Below are 18,572 nucleotides of genomic sequence, written 5' to 3'. Positions count from 1 at the left end.
TTACATATAATTTGTCTTATTTTATATTTAAATTGAAATATGAAGTGACTAAATGATACTGCTAAAAGCTATAAATCTATTGCAAATGCAAATCTAGATCCCATAGGTTCTCTCTACCTACATGATTCTCTGAATAAAAGTACAGACTTCCTACAAAATTTATAAACTAATAAAAACCCTCAAAACAGCAACCTTTCCGTATAAGATTATGTCTGGGTCAAAAGCTGAAATAGGGGTGAAGATTTGCTTTTTTGAGCACTAACTGAACTACATGTGATCTGTAGTAAAATTTAAAAATTTTTTCAAAGCTTATTTACAGGTTTTCCCCTACGATCAATGTGCACATTAAATGTAGCTCATCAGAGGCCTGTAATTAATCCAGGAATTGCTCCAAGTACTTTCTCACTCTTTGGTCCAGTGGTTCAATTTTGTTAAACAGTGTCATTATTTGCATTCTGCAAACCTGCTTTGGTTCTATAAAGTCTAACTAGGGAAACTTCCATCGTAAACAAGAAACACAAAAAGGGAAAGAAAGAAAAACACAATTTTAGTTTAAACCCAATAAAGTCTGTTCTGGTTTTGGTTAATTTTAATTTCAAGCTTTAAATTGCAAGTACCAGTAAATAGCTAAATTGTCTTGTAGATTTTATCTTGTGATGCTTACCTATAAAGTGTTTGGATCCCTTCTATCAAGAATATGAGCTTCAAAATGATAACTGATATGTTTTTAAGCCAAATGGAATACCCAGAAAAGATTTAAACATTCAGAGAGTCCACAGTTAGTGGGTGCATCACTGGACTTTGCAAGTAGTAGAAAGTAACAGCAAAAAAACAGGAGGCGTATTGATGCCCTTGATATTTTGTTGGTAGTAACTTTTAACTTGTAGTATATACTATATTTAATTGTTACTTGTTTGGGATTAGACATTCAAGAAGTATTTCACCATATAGAGGCACACTACTCACCATGCCTACAAGCTTACCACATTGTTGCAAAGCCAGTTCTTTTCACAATTACCCCTTTTGAATTAGAAAACGAATATTCCCTTAAAAGTGCAAATAGATTTTCTAAGGGGAAAACACATACACACACACACACACACAATCATTGACCATGTCTAGTGGTAGAGGGGGCTGCATTCCATGACTCTGTTTGAAGAAGGAAGAAAAGTGGAGAGAAGGGCAACTGCTAAGTGTGATGCCCAGAAGACTTGGGAATAATAGACAAGGGGTTGATTTTGATTGACTATTATTTTACCTGAACTCTTTATGTAGTGCTTCTGTGGATGCCCTAGTTTTGTTTCAGGTCAAAGATCTTTCAGGCCATGATTCAACACAGCCATCCTTACTAAAGGAAGTATTTGTTTCCATTGCGTGAGCCATTGAATTTATAAGGCATCCCTCAGCATGATGGACAATGATGAAATGGTGCTGAGTTACCAAAGAAAATCATGCATTTCTTTCTGTTATCAGCATCCGTTTTTACTTAGTTCAAAAGAGAGGAGAAAAAGAAAAGTTTTCTATGCAGAGTGGTGAGTTTGATTTTAGCAGCATCGAGAAGAAAACACTAGGATAATGGCAGAATAAACAAATAACAGATGTGGATTCAGAGTCTGAAGATGAGTTTTAATCCTGATTCTGGCATCCACTAGCTTTGAGGCATTGGTTAATTTCACTGAGTCTCAGTTTGCTTATGTCTATAATGAGAAGTGAACAGGGAGATTTCTGTGATTAAGGATTGAGAGATTGTGCTTCTAGATTGAAAAGTGGAGGGCTTGGGAAGATGATGGCTGAAGTTGAGTGGAAAATAACTAATGCTATTTTGATGACAAACTTGGGAATGGGTGATTAGCAGAAGGAGACTAAGCAGCATGGCATTTGCGAGTGATTTAGCATGAAGAATTATTTGTTACAGAACAAACAAGATGCTTAGCGAGGTAGCCAGAATGGCCTTCTAGGGAAACAACGTTGGCAGATGAATCCTGAAAACTTTTCCAGCAAAACCAGCCAAAAGGTTAGTAATGACCAAGGAGAGAATTTCTCCTTTTAAAAATGTACATGCAAATTTTCCATATGGCAGAATTCAGACAAGAACTTCCATACAAGCCAATAGAAAGAAAAGATGGGGAACATTACGTTCTACATTAAGAGTCCAGGATGGGGCCCAAGCATGTGAGGAGGATTGTAGGGAAAATAAACTTTGGTCTCTAAAAGAGCTAAGCCCAAGTAGCTCATCCATAGAAAAATATCAAAACTTCATAATACTCTTGGCAATTTCATTAAAAGCTAAAACCAAACATTTTTAAATGTGAATTTCTAGTGATAGGATTATGGGTGACTTTTTCTTCATTTCTGCATTTGTCAAATTTTCAACAATTAGCAAGTATTACTTTAAAACGGGCCAGGCACAGGGGCTCACACCTGTAATCCCAGCATTTTGGAGACTGAGGTGGACGGGAGTTCAAGACCAGCCTGGCCAACATGGTGGAACCCCATCTCTACTAAAAATACAAAAATTATCTGGGTGCGGTGGCATGCAACTGTAGTCTCAGCTACTCAGGAGGCTGAGGCAGGAGAATCGCTTAAACCTGGGAGGCAGAGGTTACAGTGGGCTGAGATCGCACCACTGTGCTACAGACTGGGCAATAGAGAGAGACTCCATCTCAATAATAAAAATATGCAGGAAAATCCTTTAAAAGAATATACATTATCCTAAAGCAATCCACATTATTTTAATTGTATTTAGTGAGAAAGAACCCATGGAATATAAGCTTGCTAATATGGACTATTGTTCCTTCTGGCAGTTTATGATGTTTCACATAAACAAGGACATAAGTCTATTTAGAATCAAGTTTAGTTTAATCCAGGTTATCAGGAAAAGCAACAGCCAAAGGGATACATCAAAATTTTGACTTAAAGAAAAATCTGATATTGATTTCTACTAGTCTACCCCTTGATATTAGTAAATTAGCTTTACTAATACCTAAGGTCCTATTCTCTTGTCTCCTAATTTAATGTGGAAAAACAATAACATAATAGACATAAAATTAAAATGTGAAATTTAAAAATCAGCATCAATTACGAATTATTGGTTTCTTTTAGCCATGTTCAAGAAAATATCTGGCACCCATCTTTAAGAATAGTTTACAAGAGTACATACAGACAGAGATTGATTAGCCATTGTGTATTTTGTGGCCAGGGACACACAGAGGAAAGGAGGGAGAGAATATGAATTTTAAAACTTAAGAAAGCCCAGCTTATTTATTGGTGTTCTTATTTTAAAGCTGACCTCTTTCTGACAGAGATGCTTTCAGGAGTGAAGTCCTTCCAGTGTTTTCCTTGACACTTTTTACTTTGAGAAAAGAAACGTAACATAGGAAGAAAGACCAAAGGTAGAAATAATCTCTGGAACGAGTCTGATGATAATCCAGGAATGTTTAAAATGTTCAAGATGAAGAGAGCTTTTGAAAAGGATGGGCAACCAGCAGTCTATTTGAAATCCAGCAGCATCAATTTCATTGTCATTCTGAATTCTCATAACAGGCAGTGGCAAATGGAGAGCTGATCTTTCTAAAACTGAACCAAACAAAGATGTTGATGTGTTTCATTTCTAGAAAAGATGCTCTTTGCCACCAATCATTCTGAACGTTACCTTAAACTTTGAAAACTTTGTTAAAATGTTATTTTCTGGAGAATCTGCATTCAAGGAGTAAAGATCTCAGATTATAGACAAATATGTAGATGTAGTCTTATAAGTTAACTAATAAGTTTTATGATGCCAAGAATCTGCAATCATTTTGTTAAATGTGATCCTCTCATAGAATTTGCACAATGCCAATATTTTTAAATTGTAAAAAATAAATTTGCATCTATTTTGCCATATTTCAACATGGTACCCTATGCCTGATCCACTTTAATTTTCACTGAGCAGAGAAATTGTCTCAGCAGGCATGTGTAGGTAACAGACCCAAGATCCTTATTGCTTTACCCTCCTTAAGGCTGAAGTTTATGAACTGCAGAAGAGTGAAGCAATGGTAAGGTATAAATTTTATATATCACAAAATTATGGTCAATTTTTAATACACCCATGTAATTTTGTCTTAGTAAACTTACTCACCAGATCTTCTCTGAAACCTACCATCATAGGATAGAACACTGTGGGGATATTAGACTGACTAGCCTATTATTTATTGAAATAATCATTATGGATCCCTGTAGTATCTCTTTGAAGTGGTCAACCAGAATGTCTTCTAGGGACAGAAAAGTAGCTCAAAGATTTGTTTTTTTGAGACTAACGCTGACAACTGATTGCTAAAAACAAAAACTAAAGAATTAAGTTTATTCCTATTTTGCATTTGACAAAATGAATTGGTTGCCACTAAGTTTCCATAGTGGGCAGAGGAAAATAAAATAGGGCGAAGTTATGTTAGAAAACCCCAACTCCAGAGTTCTCTAAAGCTCCCTTGGTCTCCCTGGGAATAGTAGGATTTTAGCTGTCCCTGTCTCTTGCTCTGCTTGAAGCAATGATTTCAATAACCATTTGACAATACCAAAAGATCAGAGCATGGATAACAAGGCCTCCTGGAGAATTACTTTGGTTTAGCTACTTTAACAACTCTTGTCCTTGGAGTCTATTTAAATTTTACAGAATAGCACCACCAACATTTGTCAGGCTAGGCTTCATAGCAGGAGCTCCAGGAAAAGCATGACTTCAGATCCCTGTGTGTATCCAGCTAGTGGTGAGTGAGAACCTGGCAGAGCTGTGCTGCTTGTGTTCTTGAGTTCAGATTCTGGACTTGGATGCCCCATTATATGGGATTTGATCCAAAGTTATATATGAGAATGAATTTGAGGGTATTGCTTATTACTCCATTGAATATTTCCTGACCCCCAACTCTACCATCTGCCAATTGCCCCTTTTAGTAACTGGGTAAACAGGCAGGTAAGAACTGCAAAACGAGCCGCTCCTTTTCAACTAACAACAACAACAGCACCTAACATTTCATTAACTCTTTAGAAAATAATTTTTGCATACAATATATTATTTAATCTTTGCAACAACCTGTGAATTTCATTATCTACGTTTGATAAATGATGATACCCATTATTTGATCATCACAACACTGTGAACATCATAATCACTGTGAGTTCTATTATCCTCATTTGATAGATTATAACATTGATGTTTAGAAAGATGCCAGAAGTGACCCAAATACCTTAGCTAGAAAGTAACAGAGCCAAGTTACAAACCTGGATAATGTGAGTTCAGGATTAATTCTCTCAAGATTTCGAGAAAGGAAACAATAAAGTCATGATTCAGTCCTATTTCTGTGACTATCCTAGCATGGGATATTGAGCAAATCCCCAGTTGAATCCATGCCCAAAATATCTAACCAGTAATCTAAAAATGATGTAAAAATATTAGTGGAAATAATATGAATAGCAACCTGTCCTTATTCCATTTGAAATATTTACTAGACGGAGGAGTTGATTTGGGTCACTTAACAGAAAATGATAATATATGCATGGATCTTCTCTGACTGGTCCTTCCTTTCCCTAACCCCAAATCACTAAGTAACTCACCAATCAACTTGTGAAAGGAAAAAAGGCTTAAAATGCACCAGGAATTTAAACCAAATGATACAAAGGCAACCCATGGCAAGCTTATCATCTCTTGTATGTAGAAAGAAATAAATGCCAACAAAAGAACTAGAGAATGCTTAAGGTGATATGAACAGAGCTTATTGACTTTGCAAAGGCAGCAGACCTCCTTATGATTATGGTCATATAGGGAAAGGTGACCCAACAGCAGTCACCAACTCCCTCCACCCCACCTAGCCTTTTATCTCCAAGTCCCCAGCTCTAGGCAATCACTAATCTGCTTTCTGTATCTGGATTTGCCTATTCTGGACTTTTCCTATAAATGTGATCACAAAACAGGTAGCCTTTTATGTCTGGGTTCTTTCACTTGGAATGATGTTTTCAGGGTTCATCCATGTTGTAGCATGTATCAGTACATCATTCCTTTTTATTGCAAAATAATATTCCCCTCTGTGGATACACCACATATTATTTATCCATTTATCACTTGATAAACGTAAGTTGTTTCCACTTTTTGGCTATTATGAATAATGCTGCGATGAAAATTCATGCACAAGTTTTTGTGTGAATATGTGTTTTTAATTCTCGTTGGCATATAGTGGAATTGCTGGTTCACATGGTAATTCTATTTTTAAACTTTTGAGGGCTTCTCCAAAATGGCTGCACTATTTTACATTCCTACTAGCAGTGTACAAGGGTTCCAATTTCTCTACATTGTCATCAAGACTTGTTATTGTCTGTCTTCTTTATTGTAGTCATCCTAGTGAGTGTGACATGTTATCTCCCGGTTGCTTTGATTTGCATTTCCGTGATAGCTAATTATGTGGAGCATGTTTTTATGTATTTATTGGCCATTTGTTTATCTTCTGTGGAAAAATGCCATTCAGATCCTTTGCCCATTTTTTTTTTTTTTTAATTTTTGGTTAGTTTGTCTTTTTAAGCTGTAGGAGAAGTTTATCCTGAAGCTTTTAACATCAAGTATACTATGCATCAAATTTCAAACTCATTATGGTCAGAGAAGTTGCCAGGTTCATGCGTGGTCAGTCCTGGGTCAGTTCTTTCTGGAGTCTGGGAATGTGATGGCTTACATGTGGGAAAGTTCCAGTTCCTGACATGACCCTTCACTGACATGGCTCAGAGGCTCTGTGGCGGGGACATGAGGCGTTACTGTCTTCTGTGGCAATTGAAATGCTTAGTATGTCTACTCCCCAGATATAATCACTGTTGTGTAAAAACATTCACCCGAGCTCCCATCACTTTCTTGAGAAGGAAATCACTGTGCATGAGTGTAAACTCTGATGCCTGAACCCTAAAGGTGTTTTCTCACCTGTGCTATTAAGGTTGCCTGCAGAGACCATCATTTCCTGAGAGGGGAAAACAACTTTAAGTACATTTTATAATCCAGAAAAGAACAGGAGTAAAAGACAAAACAAAATGATTTTCCCATGTTTCCACCTACCTTGCTAATTAGATCTAAAATTTAGTTTTGACTATTACTGTCTTACAATTCTACGTATTCTTTGTGTATATTATTAATGTATTTTTTTTAAAGCAAGCCCTGGCTGCATGTTAGAACACCTAAAATCCTTTTGATTTTTAAAAATTTTTATTGATTGAGGCAGTGTCTCACTCTGTCTCGCAGTTCTGGAGTGCAGTGGCATGATCACATCTCACTGCAGCCTCAACCTCCTGGGCTCAAGCCATTCTCCCACCTCAGCCTCCCATGTAGCTGGGGTGCAGGCAAGCACCACCACGTCCAGCTGTTTTTTGGAGTTTTTTTGGTTGTTTTGTTGGGTTTTTTTTTTGTTGGTTTTTTTTTTTTTTTTTTTTGCATGTGTATTGTTTTTTGACTTTTCATAGAAACAGGATTTCACTTTGTTGCCCAGGCTGGTCTAAAACTCCTGGACTCAAGCTGTGCTCCCACCTCGAACTGTCAAAGTGCTGGTATTACAGGCGTGAGCCACTGCACTTATCCAAAAACTTTTAAAATCTATATTCATGCTGGGGGTCCCACAAGCAGAATTTGATTTAACTGATCTGAAGTGGGTTTAGGCATTTATAGGTTGCAAAATCCCGCAGGTGATTCTAATATGCAGCCAGGTCCAAAACACAAGCCCAACTATTACCAGCCTCTTGGTTTATCATCCAACATAATAACAAGAACCCATTGTCCACTCTAGATTGGTGCCTCTCAGACTTCAACATGCATAAGAGTCATCTGGGAATCCTGTTAAAATGCAGATTCTGATTTTGTGGGCCTGGATGGAGCCTATGATTCTGCATTTCTATCAAGTCCCCCACTTTAGGTGAGCCTGACACTGAAACTGCTGGTTGACTATTCAGAGTTCTCAGAGTTGGTGAACCACTGCATGCTCACGGCTCTTTTTAATTAAACCTTTATCTCCTCAATGATTTAACTTTTTAAAGCAGCCATCATGGAATATAACATGTGCTGCAGTCCTTTTAAAAACAGAATTGAGATTCTATCATTGTTCATACAGTCATTCTTTGTTAATGTAAAGATGAAACAATAAAATTTGATATTAATGATCTAGATCCTTTAAAGTGGCCATAAAAATACTGCACAGTTGAATGAATAAGGGACCTACTGGTTGATTTTCAGTCATATAATTTCAAGGTTCCGGTTCCTGAAGCCAGTCACAGGTCACTTTGTGACCTTGGAAGTTACCAACTTCTCTGAGAGTCGTTGTTTTCCCTGTCAATCTCAGGTAGTAAGAATTACTTCTTGGGCTGTTATAAAGATCTGTGAATTAAGAAATGCAAAGAGCCTATCATTCCACTGGCCTCTGAGTATGTCTAAGGAGAGGGTAAATCTTGAAAGACAAAAAGCAACTGTAAGCATCTAAATATGTGAAAGCCTCACTAAAATCTTTTATGTAAGGATCTAAAATGGAGGAGTCTCTTCTCTTTAATCCTCCAGTTCATCCTTTCCTCATCTTCTCCCAACATCAAGGGCAGTCTTAAAGAAAAGAAACCACAGAAGGACAAATTGAGGCTTAAGTTGAAAAAGAGACTGTGGTACCACTTTGGGTTAACAATGAGAAACTAAAATATATTTCGAAGAGACTTTCTTTTTCAACCCTCGTTAATAAAGCCATGTCTTTCTTTTCTGACTGTCTGCCTGAGTCAAAACCAGATATAAGAACTCCTTGGTAGTCTGTTTGAAGGTGTTCGGGTCCTTTGAGACACATAAGATAAGAGAGAGAGAGACTGGGAAGTAAAGTATAGATGTTGGTTTGGTATCATCAAATAAAAGGCACTGCAAACTTCAAAAGGAATGATCAGTATTTTTCCACTAAATAAATTGATCTTCTTTTTTTTTTTAGAAACAAAACCAAAATGTACTTCCATAAAAATTTTGGCCATATTAAGAAATATTTTAATGCTATCGTAAGATTTGTAACTGCTTTTCTAGTTTCCAGAAACTACAGTTTTTATAGTATACTGCTCAAATTTGAAAAGTTGTAAAAAAGGAGTTTTCCTGTCTTTATAATAATTATAATAGTTGGAAGCTGCGTGATACCAGTTTTTCTTCTTGTTCTTTATCAGTGCAGTAAAAATGCAAGAATTATATTTGGATGAAGGGCTGTGTCTACCCAACAGTTGCAGTCTTGTTTTTGTTAACCTGTCAATTTAAAGAAAAGAAGTAGCAACAACTATGTTTCCCGTTGGTAAACAGAACAGAATAGCCAAAATGGATGTGTGTTTTCAGGGAGCTGGAGTCCTTGTGACAATGCAAAAGTCCTGTGGACATGGTATTGGTGTGGCAATGGGGCCAACTGGAGGACATTCAAGGTTCCGTCAGTCCTTGAGATTCTTTCTACTGCAGAACTGTGAGGAACATGCTTCTGCTGATTATCAAACCAGAATAACTGACATCTTCACCAAACCAACCCCATCTCACATACTATCCCCTGTGAAGGAAGAAGTGGTGGCAATATCTTTCATGCATTAGGCTCTGGAAAGTGAGAAGCAGACATCCCAAGGATGTGTTCCTTTAAAAATTATATTGGTTTATTTCACCTCTACTACCTTTGCTAAGGGGAGAAATTGTTCTGTTCTGAAGCAAAAGGTGAACACTACCAGTGCCTTCTGATTTTTGCCTCTGTTGATTTAAAGGGCTAATTCATAAGCACTGACTTCATCCTGCTACTTTAGATCCACTGAAATGTCCTTTAATAATCAAGTTTCCTATTAATAGCTTTACTGTGCAAGAGGAGTGAAATCAATATATAATTTAGTGGCTCTTCCTGTCAGGAGCATTATTGATTCTATTACTAATGATTTTGAAATGATATGCCATTATGCAAATTCCATCTATTTGAGATGTATTTGCCAGGCACTTACAAAAATACTTTTTTCTTTTTCTTCATCCTTGATTTTTTTCAGTGTCATAGTTATCAAGTACTTCAAAATTTTCTAAGAATTGTGATCCTATGCATAGGGATATGCTAGTGATAAATAATAAATGCTTATTTTATATGCAAACAAATTTTGTGGAGCTATATAACTGTGTTTCCCACACTCATCAGCTACTCAGAGTATAGAAAATAGACCGGGTGTGGTGGCTCACCCCTATAATCCCAGCACTTTGGGAGGCCGAGGCGGGTGGATCGCCTGAGGTCAGGAGTTCCAGACCAGCCTGGCCAACATAGTGAAACACTGTCTCTACTAAAAATACAAAAATTATCTGGGCATGGTGGTGGGCTTCTGTAATCCCAGCTACTCAGGAGGCTGAGGCAGGGGAATCGCTTGAACTGGGGAGGCAGAACTTGCAGTAAGCCAAGATCACACCATTGCACTCCAGCCAGGGGAACAAGAGCAAGACTCCATCTCAAAAAAAAAAAAAGGAAAGAAAGGAAAGAAAAGAAAGCCATTAGAGGATTTAAATATTTATGATATTCCCCAAGGATTAGCAACAGTATGTTGTTTGATTTATTTGTGAATAGGTTGATTTGTGAACATGAAACAGGTACCTTTTCTACACAAACGTTCACCTTATTAGCAAGGCTCCTTCCACCATCCCCACTGTGCTTTTTTTTTCTATCATCCAATTAAGTATGTGATGAGATGCAGGGTGGGTTGCAAATACAAGATGGAGAAATGTAACGTCAGATGTTTTTAAGTAATGCTAACAAGAATATTGCAACATGACTCTCACAATGAGGGATTTCAGTTTGATGTACCCTACAATGAAGCATCTTGATAATGGATGTTGGGCCATCAAGTCCAGAGAACAGTAGCATGGCCCTTTTATTGTCCATCAACACTTTCCCACCCTTGCTCTCACCATGCTGCTTTTGTAGAAATGTACAACTAAAGTTTAAGATCGCAAGACTGTGAGATGGAAATGAATACCCAAAATGCATACGTTTTGTTGACAAAGAGGATAGACATATGGCAGTTTTGTGTAGGGTAAATTTGATCTATTTTACAACATCAAATTCAGTTCTAATGATCAAACAATCATCATTCCTTACATCCATCCTCCTGTGCCTTCTCTAATATTTTATAGTTTTTGGATATTAGGGAAAAATTAAATATTCTAGTTTAGTCACAGCAGGCTAATTTTTTATACTAAATAAAGAGGTGATTTTAAAAAATAATTCTAAAAGTTAGGAAAGAGCTGTTTACAGTATACATGTACCTGGATATTGTCATACTGTTGGTAGTTTTGTAAATATCTAACCACTCTTTAAAAAATGATTTTTGTGGCTTTAGTCACTTATAGCTGTTCATCTAGTGTCAGTATTTGAGGACAGATATGAGAAAGGAAAGGAGTTTCATGAGCTGCAGCTTTTTAGGAGTGAGACGTTGGAATGTGAGTATCATTCAAGGATGTTCTCTAGCTGAGGAACAGAGAGTACGTTATTGGGCTTCAGGGTACCAGAACCAATAATCTGGTCTCAGGTCCATAATGCTAAGCCAAAAAGCAAGACTTAAGCATTTGGCATTAGGGACTGGGAAATTCAGAGAATTAAAAGTAACTTCTACCTATGACCCCTTCATATTAGGAAAGAAGACTGATATTCTTTAGTATGCATAGCTCGAATGAAAACTTAATGGCTTGGATAAATAAAATAAAAACAAGATTATACGCCAATTTCCTTCCAGAAGACCTAAAAAAACTTAAAGAATGACCATGCTGTTAAAATTCTGTGTCTACAAACACTCATTGTTTCAAAAACGTTGATCAGAATTGTTCTTGGCCAATGTTATTGGAAACATTTTTTCAAGACAAATCAGTGTTTAAGAGGCTTCTAATAAGTTGTAGTATATGAAGTGTTTAAGCCCTTATTAATTAAAAGGTAACTTTAGGTTGGTTTATTTTCAGAGTAATCAAGAATGCTTATGGAAACCTGAGATTTGCATATTCACATTTGTCCTCCCTGCCTGTCAGTCACTCATAGCCATAGGACCATAAGGCAAGAACTGTTAAAGGCTGGATTACAGGAAGAATTCTCATCAAAACACCTTGGTGTATTGGTGACGTTTGAAAGTAATGTAAATGGCATGTTTCATAGAAAGTTAAAACTCAACTTTGGAAGAATGAAAATAACTACAACATCATGACTCCCACCTGCTGCCACCCCGCTTTCAAAACAGCTGTTGTGAGGCCACAGCTTCCATCTTTAGAAAGACAAACAAAACATGAACAACTTCCTGCTGTGGTCTAGCTGGAGAATCTGACTAACCTGAATAAGAGTTTGATTCTAAGACATTGGGTGGGGTGAGATAATTTGACTGTATTTTCTTTGTGATGTTTTTTATTCATTTATTAACAATTTATGACAAAAATATTATATTTGGAACTATAATAAAGCACAACAAAGGAAAAAAAATGACCTGTAAGCCTATTGCCCAGAGATAACTCTATTAATATCTTGATGGGATTTTTTGACTTGTTCTAAAGTAGCAAGTTCCAGGTCACAGCTTAGACAATCCACTGGTTAAGGTATTTACTAAATTAATGTGTTTTTCTTCTCTTTTTATTGTGATCTGTATTTTTCTGCTTTTCCTCCTTATGATGATGACAAACCTGTTAGTACTGAATGCTATATTTTGCCTAAAATAATTCTGTGGCCCTGGGCAGGGGAGCTATGCATTGGGTGAAATCTCTGATCTTTCATACCTATCTGATATCCATTCTTGAAGAAAAAACTCACAGTACAGAAGTTTCTCGATTACTGTTTGTCTGAAAGTGCAACTGGTTAACCCTGCTTTCCTCTTTTCTATGTTCCTTCTCTTCTCTTTCCTCTTCCCCTTGTTCGTCAATTTCTATTCTCTGTTTCAGCAAAACAATATCAGTCAAGGTAATTGATGATGAGGAATATGAGAAAAACAAGACCTTCTTCCTTGAGATTGGAGAGCCCCGCCTGGTGGAGATGAGTGAGAAGAAAGGTGGGGGAGCTGCTCCAGGGCTGAGCCCAACAGCTTCTGCTGGCCTGTGCCACCCCTGGATGCCTGCACTCTTCAGAACATGACTTGCAATGCACACATCCCTCCACCTATGTAACAGGGCACAGATCTCATGCTGAGCCACAGTGGGCGGGCCTGTAGCTACATGAGCCAGCATTGGTTGCGCTGCACATTAACATCTGAGAGATTCATTTTCAGTGCAGTCAATCAAGTGTCCATTTCTGGGAAAGTTGCTGCAGATGCCATGCAATGCCAAAAGGAAGGCAACGTTCTGATTTATCTTCCTATTTGGGGGTATCTACTGACTACTAACTGAAGCAGGAGTAATTCGTGAAAGTGATAAATTAGCAAAGAAAACTTAACGGGGGCCAGCCAAGAGTACCCAAGATGCCCTTTTACATACTTCAGGAGGCCCATGTGCTGCCAGTTCTCCCTCCATAACATCACAGTAACATTCAGCTTGGTGGACACCAAGAGCATGAGCGTGTGACTCCAACCATTTGTTTTGCCTTTGTCTTGTGTTCCCACAGGAAGATCATTACCATTAGAATATTTGACCGTGAGGAATATGAGAAAGAGTGCAGTTTCTCCCTTGTGCTTGAGGAACCAAAATGGATAAGAAGAGGAATGAAAGGTGTGAGAGTAAACAAAGACATACCAGCGAGAAATTGTACTCTTCTCTCTCCGTGTCTCCCTACTCTCACACTTAACTCTCTCCTCTTCCTCGGCTTCCAAGTACTATACTTCATTGCCTTTGAAGCTTTAGCAGTTTCATTTCCCTTCCCTAATTCACAAGTGCAACAGGCAACGCCCACTCTCTTCAGGAAATGCCAACTAACCTTGATTGCAACCAGATTTAATAACACTGAAAGGGATTTCTGTAATTCAGAAATGATTATATAAAAGAATGTGTTTAGTTTTTCACTACTCATGGTTTATTCTAAAGTGTCACTCCAATTATTAAATCTCCCCTAAAATTTTAGTGATAAAGACTGCTTGATACCTTGTTAATCATACCTCAGTAAAGCTGGAAAAAAGAAACTGCTTAATACCTATTAGTATTAGTAGATGACCCTAATGGCAACTAACAGGAAACTTCAGAATTCAATCATCAGGCTTCTTTAGAGAACACAGTTTAAAAATAATAAGAACAAAGATCCTTAAAGAGTAGTGTTTTCAATATTCTAGTGCTCATTTTAGCATATTTTTGTATCATCAAATACGACATTTAAAAGGCACCATATCTATGAAACCACAGTCATATCAATTTTCTTTGGTCAGAAGAATAAGGCCCTTCAATAAGAATTTAATCCTTGCTAAAGACCTACCTAGCCTTATGCTCCAAAATCTCTTGATACTTATAGAATAAATTATTAACATATATAATAGAAAAAAATAGTGTCCTTTATAACTAGATTTTGATTTTACTGATTATTAATATATGGCCTATATTTCATAGGAAAGACAGCAATCTTGTATCAGTTTTACAGAGGATTTCTTATTCTTAATTGTTAATAGGGCTTCATATAATTATTCTCTAATAGTGGCCATTTTAAAAGGAATTCTGGTGATTTACTTGTGTAAAATGACCAGACCACATATTAGTAGCTCTTATTAATTGCATACAGTTGGTGAGGACAGTATGATATGATGAGATGGGCCACTTTGTAAGAAATATATGCTTTTACATGTAGAGGGAAAAATAAAATATATAGGACTAATTGCTATGTAGACATATAGGAAAATGTATCCCACATTCGTGGCCTCAGAGTCCATTGGTGGGGAAAAAACATGTACGTTTCTGTGTTAATCAAGTTCAAGATGGCGACAGGAGTCTTTGGAGTGATGGGAAAAGGAGCACTCAAGACCCATTTTAATGCAGCCTATTTAATCTGCTCCATAGATGGTAGACGGAAGAAAAAGAGACCAGAAAATTGTGCTGATTTCTTACAAAGATGGGATCCAAAATGCCTCCTTAACATACAGAAGAAAGCACTTTCTTCTAAATGTATTCCACCAAAGAACTTTATCGCAAGGAAGAGCATCATTGGATTCTGCTCTTTCAATTGCCATTTTGGTAAAATATGCCCTCATGTAACAGCAAATTAAAATTCCTTAGTAGCACTATCCAGTTTCACACCCTCCAAGTGGATTGTCACTATAAATAACTGACTTTTTTTAGAAAGTATCCTCTAATGCCACTATCATTAGAGAGAAAACTGGGCCCAAAAAAGTAATTGTAACATTCCCATGTTCAACTCAGGAAATAATTTGATATATTTAGCAAGGTTGCTTTTACTAAAATAAAGTGCTACAGTACATTCTGGGTTTAAAGCACGTAACCTGAAAGACAAATTATATATCCCCCTCTCCCTCACCCAAAGCCCTGTCAGTTTCCTGGGATTATATGTCCACTAGAAGGATTCTGGTTATCTAATAATTTACAGAAGTCACAGATAAGGACACGTACAGGTGTTAATTCCTGGGACCATTAAGCTTTAAGGATTTTAATACATAAGCAATTCTTGGTGAACAAAGTATCATCCAAATAGAGCATCCCAAGATAGTGCTTTACCTTGGGCTAAACTACACTTCCAGGCAGGGAACCTACAATGGAATTTCCCAGGATGTTCCACCTATACTTACTGAATAAAAGTTGTGATACCCGAGAAACTGGATGATTTAATGCTTCCATACGTTGGATTGATCAAATCCCAGGCAATATTTAATGAGGAAGCCTCACTCATATCAAGTTAAGAATGAATTTCATACAATGTTGCTACTGTATTTGGTAAACTAGATTTATATTCTAGGTATAAACATATATACTAGAAATGTCTTATGAAATGTAAAGAAATGATATATAAAGTGAAATATATATATATACACACACATACACACATATATATACATATGTATTCAATCACACACATTTTCAGAAATTTCAGTTGGGATTGTTTATTCAGAAATATTACCAAAACTGTATTTCTTTGGGGTATACCCATTTTTAGCAGTGGCTCCCTACCACTGTAATCAGATCTGCCTGGATTTCTTTCTGCTGATATTCCTCTTACTTTCATTATTCATCTGGTCTCTTATTCTGTGTTTGTCTTTGTCTGTTTCCTTCACAGCCCTGTTATTGAATGAGCTTGGTAAGCATTTCATTTCTTGCATTTCCTTTCCATTTTTCTAGATTATTTTCCATTTCCGCCAGGTGATATAGTAGCTCTGTGACTTTTACTTCTCTTCACTTGCTAACAAGATTGTTGTTTAGGGCCATTGACCTCACTTTGTCAAGGTCAAATAGTTTGTATTGCATTTTTAATTTAGTACAACCTTTTAAAAAATCAGTGATTTCTTAGGTATGCACAAGAATTAAATTTGTGCATTAAATCTCATAATCTTAAAAGAACGATTAGTGATTCAGTCATGAATGTTTTCCTAGTCTTCTTAATTGTAAATATAATTTGGCAAGTACCTTGGGTGGGTTGTCAGGCAGTCTGATGTCACTGGTATTTGTTATGCAGAGTGTAAGTTAAATTATAACATTTGTTGTTGTTTTTTTTTTTCCTTTTTAGGTGGCTTCACAATAACAGGTATGAATTTTTCAAGTCTAATGCTATCTAACTTTTACTGTCTGTTCTCACCAGATGTTATTACATTAAAAAACATTTCTCATTTTTATTTGCTTTTAATGAAGGAAAATACCTGTATGGTAAGACTATTTTTCTAATGTTCCTTATTTTTCCCCAAATACCCTTAAACCATCAATCCAAACCCACACCTTACATAACTTGCATTAATATTTAACTGTGGCACATGGTGTGCTCTTGCTGGTTTTACACATTTAACGTTTTACAAATTAATAACGTGTGTGTGTTGTGTTTATAAGCATTTCATATGGAGAAACTGTAATTGTTCATATTTTGACACTGATCAATTTACACATGTTCACATAGTGCTGATAAGGTACGGTTCCCTGACAGATGCTCCGAAGAGCACCAGAATAAAGATGGCATAATTGCTAGCCTCAGAGAAACATAGGAGCTGACATCCAAGATAGATCCAGGGTCCAAGCTCAGGATCCTAATAACACATAAATGCCATGTTGAGGAAATACATAAAAATACATGTTGAGGAAATACGTAAAAATACATCATTTTAACACATAAATTTTAATTCATAAATTATGTATGTAAATGCATAATTTATAATACATCATATAATATGTTGAGCAGAGCCTTCCCCTCATCCCACCACACCAATCTGAGCATCTCTCTGGGGACTTAGGTTTTAGTATTAATAACATGGTAACGAGTAATATTTCTGCCACTTGAAGTATATTACAAAGTATACTATAAACACTCAAAATGTCTATAAAAACTCAAAAGAAGAAATGAAGAAAAAGTTTCAAACATTTAAATTTAGAATGATACTCAGCCTGTGTTGATTGCATTATTTAGTACAACTCCAAAACTATGTTCTTGTGTACAAAACAAAGATATTTCCTTATAGCACCCTCTGTTGTCTCTAAATATCTTCTCACCCTTTTAGAGTCATCTGTGCACATTTAGAGAGAGAGAGAAATATTTAAACAGTAGGTCTGATTTGTCTGAAGCTGTAGGCTGAAGATGTCTTTAATGGCCTACATTCTATGTCAGTATGTGACATATTCCAATATACTGTGCCAGTATCAAATTTTTCCAATATATTGTGCAGATATCCAAATTTTGAAATCAGAGATCTGAACAAAAATATTTAGAAGGAAATATACTTCAAATTTCTGATCATGAAAATACTATGTTAGGAATTGGGATGAACTTCATCCACTGTTAGTGTAAACTCATGAACAAGCAGTTCCAATCTGATTCTGTCCAAAGTAGAATTTTCTAAATGTGGGCAGTTTCACATGGGCTGTTGCTCTCTGCTGCTTCTCTCCAGACGTGGCATTTAATGACAAAATGATTCATAGACTCTCAGAGAGACAGAAGTTGAAAGGGATAAAAATGTTAAACAGGACAAGTCTTTGTGTTGGATTTGTTAAATCTGATTCATTTGAAGCTCTTTCGGGTCAGATCTCCCCAATTCTGCACTACTAAAAGTTTTTTTTTTTTTTTTTTTTAAATCAAGTACAGGAATTTATACTCCTTTTTTAAAAAACTTTTATCTCCTTTTTCTCATTCCTTCATTTTAACTGCTTGAAGTCCCCTTGTAAATACTCTAATTCTGTCACCCAAGGATAAATTAGTTATCCCTGGAGATCTGAAGAAGGTAGAAATTTGGCAAGCCAGTTTTCATGACTGAATTGAAGTAATAATGGTTTTAAGTCAACCATTATAGAAATAGTATACCATCCAACAGCACCTTCCATCCTGTGAAATCTGATAAAGAGACCTTAACTAAAAACCTGTGGCTACTAAGATGCTCTGTTAAAACATGTTGACGTGTTTGAATATGTTTCTGTTTTCTTTACTATTGAATATGTCAGGATTTTTTTTTTTTTTTTTTTTTTTTTTTTTTTTTTTTTTTTT

General features: G+C 36.4%; 1 protein-coding gene across 2 annotated transcripts in view; it reads left to right on the top strand.

Annotated features, from left to right (window-relative positions):
* SLC8A1 (solute carrier family 8 member A1) overlaps positions 1-18,572 on the top strand; it is a 344,817-nt gene that overhangs the window by 268,247 nt on the left and 57,998 nt on the right. Inside the window, exons 3-4 of one of the 2 annotated variants that reach the window (XM_023189564.1) lie at positions 13,572-13,675; positions 16,620-16,637. In XM_023189564.1, the coding sequence (XP_023045332.1) occupies positions 13,572-13,675; positions 16,620-16,637 (122 nt within the window). The remainder of the gene's footprint in view (positions 1-13,571; positions 13,676-16,619; positions 16,638-18,572) is intronic. The other variant, XM_023189565.1, reaches the window with a different exon arrangement.

This window comes from Piliocolobus tephrosceles, chromosome 15 (assembly GCF_002776525.5).
Source record: "Piliocolobus tephrosceles isolate RC106 chromosome 15, ASM277652v3, whole genome shotgun sequence".
NCBI classification, from domain to species: domain Eukaryota; kingdom Metazoa; phylum Chordata; class Mammalia; order Primates; family Cercopithecidae; genus Piliocolobus; species Piliocolobus tephrosceles.
This window is presented reverse-complemented; position numbering and strand designations above follow the sequence as displayed.